This window comes from Cyberlindnera jadinii, assembly GCF_001661405.1.
Source record: "Cyberlindnera jadinii NRRL Y-1542 unplaced genomic scaffold CYBJAscaffold_7, whole genome shotgun sequence".
Classification (NCBI taxonomy): Eukaryota; Fungi; Ascomycota; class Saccharomycetes; order Phaffomycetales; family Wickerhamomycetaceae; genus Williopsis; species Williopsis jadinii.
This window is the reverse complement of record NW_017963658.1, coordinates 428,109-434,591: the sequence shown is the minus strand read 5'-3', so window position 1 is coordinate 434,591 and position 6,483 is coordinate 428,109. Positions and strand designations below refer to the sequence as shown.

General features: G+C 40.2%; 1 protein-coding gene across 1 annotated transcript; it reads right to left on the bottom strand.

The window, feature by feature from the left end:
- Positions 1–68: 68 nt before the first annotated feature.
- Positions 69–2,061, bottom strand: CYBJADRAFT_173379 (uncharacterized protein; the record flags this gene model as incomplete). The annotated part of the gene is made up of 4 exons (XM_020216455.1): positions 69–236; positions 438–647; positions 709–813; positions 1,156–2,061. 4 exons carry the CDS (start codon positions 2,059–2,061, stop codon positions 69–71), a joined length of 1,389 nt encoding a protein of 462 aa, XP_020070419.1.
- Between the last annotated feature and the right edge of the window lie 4,422 nt (positions 2,062–6,483).

Sequence of the window (6,483 nt, the reverse complement as noted above, 5' to 3'; positions counted from 1 at the left end):
GTTCACTGAAGGTATGAACTATAGTACAAATAGATGAGCTTAGACTAAGAGCGTAAATGGCATGTGAATCAAATCACCTTGAACACCTTTGTAGTGTCCAGTGCTATTCTCCTGTTACACTTTGCACTGCTGGATGCGTAAGCCTTGATGGCATTTGTAGAAGCATCAAAATCGTAATCTGCAAATATGAATAGGCCACCAGACTCCATACAGTCGTCAAGATGTTCCAACAGTTTCTTTAACAGAAGATCAAACCCCAAGAGGGTGCACCATTATATTGCCTTATGTAGTGAAGTTTAGTAATATGCGATATTTGTTCAAGATGTGGGTAGGAATGAAGGAGTAGTGGTCCATTTCTATGGAGAGAGGAGGGGAACAGTCGCATTCTTCAAGTGATATATGGTTGGTTAATACAACTGAAGAATTATCAAAAATACATTGATCATTATAGTACTTTGAGAGGAGTCTGTACGAGAGTCACTTTCTGTTAGTTGTGGACTCGTTTGATCTGCCTCAGAGTCTTCCATAAGCTTTTTAGTCTTGTAGTTCCTTTTCTGTTCTAACTTTCCTGGTCGTTCTCTTCCTTTCTTCTTCTTTAAAATCTTGGAAGCAATTCTATTGGAAACATACGCGATCCTTTGCCTCTTCTTAAAGATCTTTTTTGATCATCATCACAGTATCTGGATGACCTCTTAACACTTCAGTTACCTTCAGTAGAACCTCTTTGTTGAATCTCTTCACTGCTGACCTGTAACTTTGAGACTTCATCTTCCGTATGATACATCTATTGGCTTTTGAAAATAGCTCTGGTATCTGAATATTGGTGGTATGTAACTGGAGTGCCTCTTTCCATTCTTTTTTCTACCATCTTCGTAGAGAACCTCTTTAGCAAACAGGGACATGGATGGGATAAGGGTTTGGCCGTTGAGGGTCCTTCTCATCTTCACACAAGTAATATGAGGACATTTGAAGACTGTATACGCTTGAAGGTAACAATGGGAACAACTGTAAGTAGACATTACTTACTTTCCCCCCCTCTTTTGAGACGGTGCATCGCTTCTCAGTAATAACGGCTGTTCTGACTCGCAAGTGATGATAAACATAAGCACGAAAGTTGACAAGCGAAGCACGCCTCCTCATCTTCTTCGCATAAACTTTCAACACCTTAAAAAGCTCTTGAAGAGACGAATCACAATCCCACAATACACTGTGCTTGTAATGCTTCACACCTGTTCCAGTTGATTTCCTATCAACAGTCCCACTAGTCTCTTGGCTATTCAGACAAGAAGAAATGATCATATTTGTTGAGCACAACAATGAGCTGTAGTTCGTGAGCATCTCGACATATTCCGGTTCTTGCTCTTCATCAACAGAGTCGCTCACGTCATTGATTTCTTCATGATTTTCAGTCAGCTGCCTCACTGTATTCAAATCAAAGGTCATGAACTCTATGATTTTCATCTTGTCACCCTGCATCAACAGCACTTTGATAATGAGATTGGTTGGGTTCAATAGCCCAAATGCGAACATCTCTGCATTCAAAATCTCACAATGATTGGGTGTCATAATTTCAAACCTTGGAGTCACCGAATTGTAAAACTCAAGACCTCTAGAACAGTCTTTCATACTGATAATGGGATTATAAGTACTGTTGGTTGTCTCCCTCTTATGCCTCTCAAAGAAAACCCACATCATTGCTTCTTGGATTACTGGGAACTTTTTAGGATCAGATTCAAATATCAATTGGAAAAAGCTATATTTCATAGCCTTTCTGTGCAGTTCGGTTGTGTACTTGAAGAGATTTCTCTCGACTATTTTGGAGCATGCGAAGCTCTCAATGGGAACATCACACTGGATTCTCAACATGCCCATGGCTTTCTTGATACCCTTATGCTGATCTGATATGATTTGTAATCCGGGAGTGCTTCCCTCAGTGATAATATCATCCTGCAATTGCATAGATTCTCGCAGCTTTTTCCAATTCAACCCACTGTTCTTCTTGAAGAATGTGTATAGGAAGGTAAACCATTCTAATCCAAACTCTGCCTTCTTTGAAAGCATAATACCAAGAGGAACAAGTCCCTTGAACCCAATCTGGTCAACAATAGTGTATAATGTAAGAAAATCGTCTTTGAATCTCTGAATATTGTTCAAAGACAAATGAGATTGTTGGTACTAAGCTTTCGTTGAACTTGTCATCAATAGAGTTGGAGAAATAGATGCACTTGATTTCATCTTGTGAATGTTATATCAAGTCGAGCACGGGGGAAATCAGCTCTGAGTACTTGACAACAGCTTTCAACAACTTTGTTGATCTGTCTGCGCTGACCTTTAGCTTTTTGTCGCGTACCTATACAGTTCTCATATTAAAGAGAGCTGTCAGATTGTTAAACGTTAACTTTTCACCCTGAGAATCAGCTGCAAGACTATTTTCAGATTGATCACTTATGGCATCTTCTAATTGTTCTATAATGTTGAATTCGACAAAGCGTCTTCTCAAATAACTTCATAGATTCTACATATTGAAAGAAAAGTTGTTTGCAAAACTGGTCATCACCTCGATACACGCTTGGAAATTATGTTTGCATTCGTCGAGATGTTCCTCTAGGATCCTTTTCTCCGCCACTGGTGAAGCTGATATTTTCTTCTTCACACAAGCGAGCATACTGATCATCCAAGGCGATCGTTGTACCAAACGGTTCTGGTCTGGTAGAGACATCATTGTTGACAACGATCTGTGTTCATCCCGCGTATTGGTTGGTTGGTCTATTGATTTGTTTACGTTCCCTCTTAGAGGTTGCCTTGCGTCTGTGTTATTGTTTTGACCATGAGGTTTAGCTGTAGTGTGTGGGTGAAAGGATTTGGTATTATAGACTTGCCAATGATATCTCGCTTGATTTTCACTAAATTAGTAGCGTAAAGAGTTTAGAGAATCTTATGGTTTATTTATTCCAGTTTATATTTTAGTTCAATTTATTCCTTTTCATTTTATTGCATTACCCTTGCATTGTTTTTGCGTTGTTCTTGTTAATTCATGATAAAGCTGTTTGTTCTTCACCAAAATTTACCAGGAGCTTCAGGTATGCACCCTAAACATTGCATTCTTACAAGATTCAACATTCCTGAATTTCCAATCACTCTATTCTAAACAGCTTTGCGAATGCTTTTGCATCGAGATATCGTGCTACATTTCGTGCTGTTCTTCAGGCACCAAAAGCTCGATGGTCACGTTTGAAATGGCTCAACCTTTTTGCCTCGACGTCGGAAAACAGATATTTAATACCTTCTGTAGACAGTGAAGTAAGCACATAACGATATGAAATCACATTTTGTGGAAAATAGGATCTTGGTAGATATATTCCAATTGCGTTTAAGTACTTTTTTGTCGTTGTGGGTTCTCACAAGTTGAGACACAGTACGACCAACATATACAAGCTCGTTACTTTTCACTGATATACAAACCCTGGGTGTTATAAGTAAAATTCAATGAAAGTTTCCAATAACATAGCTCATGATATAACGTCCTGTCTTCAAAGTGAAGGAGAAAGTATTGTCATTTTTCTTGTCTCACTTTCCGCTTGACCTATTCACGATGCAATGAGAAGGAAAGAGCTCAGCTGGGTGAGAGTAACTCGTTGGAATTTCTAGAAATCTACACATCAGCTTGAGCCAAGTAAATCCAATAACCGTTAGTAGTTCTCAAGCGAGCTTTAGCTGCTTGCCTTCTCTGCTTCGATTTGAAACTATGGTACTGTACAATGAAATTAGGTGCGCTTCCTCAACAGATGCCGTAAAACATACTCTTCGTTGTGCGGTTTAAGTGCACACTTCATTAATGTATCGCTAAGATCTGTATATGGAGATACTTGTTTTCAAGGTTCAGTGTGTAGCCATTAAGAAATAGACTTCTATGACATCTATAGGTCATAAGGGCTTGGTTCGTTCAACCAGAAATGAACACAACATTAGTCAAACTGAACCGAACATTTGAAGTCTATCAAAGGTATAGCAAGTCGATTTGACACAGATTACCTTCATAACTGAAGAGCAATATTGATATGTATGGTGGCCCACCGTATAATCGATGTACAAACAGTTGATTGAGCGTGAGCAGTCTGCTTTTATGTTAAGGGCCTCTCAGAGTGTCGATACATCCTAAGCTAGACCTATAAGTCCATTAGACGATTTAAAATGCGGTGATTTTTCAGGCCACCTGGATCATAATGACAGTATAAAATGCAACTTGGGAGCCATTGATGAACACTGTTTATTGGATCTACAATCTCAGAATCTCCTAACTCAGTGATGGTTGTCCCAAAGATACACTTGGAATTGGAATTGATCGTGAGAGTAAAATCTCGCGAAGTCAACTCTTATCAAGAGAAAGCTTTGAAATCCTGTTGATTTACACACCTTTGTGCTCTATTTGACTCATTTCTACTCTGTAATTCCCAGAGCTTCCCTTAGCTACTGGCCCACAGAGTTCATACTCAAGAACAGTGAGAAACTATGCATTTTGGCCATCGAAAGATACTCCGGTAGCTTGTTCTGGAGCGATGTCGCGCCGCGGTCATAAGCCCGCCACCAATGAACACAAGATCCAGAATTCAAACACATATATCCCAGCAATCAGGACGAATATTGCGATAGAAGCTTGACAGTGAAGATCAGAAACTTGTATCTCCAATATGGACCTTTTACTACTGTTGTGTCGTTCTTTTTGGGCACTTAATAAATCGTCGAATTGGCTCTTTTCCGACCTACAAATGGGAAGAGTGTGTCTCTATGAAAATTACAGAAGGGATATATCATGAGCTAGCTCCATCAATACTAGTGACTCGAACACATGAATTGCACCACTATATAGAGCGAGTCACTCTCTATCTATTCATAGAATTTGCTGTTTTGTGTGTTATATCATCATTCAATATTTATATGCATCATGTATGGCCCATATATACGCTCTACAGACACACTCACGCTCTATGCACAGAGAATATTATAGCGCCCCAGCTAGGTTGCGCTCGAGAATTATGTCCGGAGTCTGTACACTTCACATCTGTTTATACACCCACTTCACATGGCATTGTGATTAACCGGCCTTACTAGACACAGTATCACAGTATCACAGTGTCACAGTGTCACAGTGTCACAGTAGTTGCTTACTATGCTAGATAAACTTCCACTAGAAATTGTGACGGACATCATCTTCTACATCGATGCTCCCGACATTGACACCTTGCTGGCGATTCCAGCGTTGGACAAGAGGTTTGGAGACAAGATTCTGTTGATTGAGGAGTTTGAGGAGTGTGATGAGTCTGAGCAGTCTGATGATTCAGTTTACGATTATTCTGACATGAGCTCTTCTGAAGACGGCTCTGAAGATCAGTCAATCAATGCTGTGGAGGAAGCAGATGATGAAGCAGATCTTATGGCTTCCGATGACGAGAGCCTGGGGAGTTGCGATGAGAGCGTGTATAGTGAAATGGAACTTGAAACCGCATACAGTAAATATGGAGAATATTTTACCCACATCACCCAAAGGTACAGATTTGATGACCTGAATGATGACCTCGAATTTCTTAAGAACTTCATCTGTGTGGTTATCATAAGTCAGGACTCCACGAACTTGGAGACGAATTTACGGCTCCCAGAACAGCCTGTTCACAAGAAGTACCATTATACTGCCGTGGACCCATGTGATGTCGAGTTGACTTTAGAGTCGTTTGAATACCAGTGTGCATTCAAGTACGGTAGCCGAAATACATTTGAATTCGATACGGATGATGTCCTGTTCGATTCTTTTCAGTGGAATCCAGTTGTCTTCCGATTTAGCCAATTGGGAACTTTACGCTTCTCGAATACCATTATCGAGCCAATGAGTATTGAAGCTCTGCCACAGCTGTCCAGTCTGGTTTTTGAAGATTGTGAATGTTCACACGCACCATCGAAGTGGCACCTTCCGAACTTGAAAACACTGGAAGTTATTGGGATGTACAAAACGATTGAACCCTTGATTGATTTTGAAACCACTGGAATTAGACGGTTATTGCTGGAAAATATAGTGGATGTGGATAGTTTGTCTGATATCAACAATTCGTCCTTGTTGGAGATTTCTGCATCTTTTGCAACTGAACGTGATCCTACGATAAAACTAGTCAATCTCAACTTCCAATCTGTCCACACATTGATTTTAGAGGCAGACTACATTCTGATTTCTGGACTAGAGCTTCCAAAAGCGAAAGTTTTCAAATTGACAATTTGTCCAGAAGAATATGTCCCTTCCACGTCTTTGGATACTCTACGCTCGATTAAAGCTCCAAAGTTGAAGTATTTATCCATATTTGGTGGTATTTTTGAGACTGTTGAGGATATCGACATTCCAATTTGGGAAGCCTTCACTGAAGTCCCACACAGAGCATCCTCATCACAACGGCGAGTTGGTTGGTACAATGGCCGTCGTATTGCTGGGTCATGGGGTTC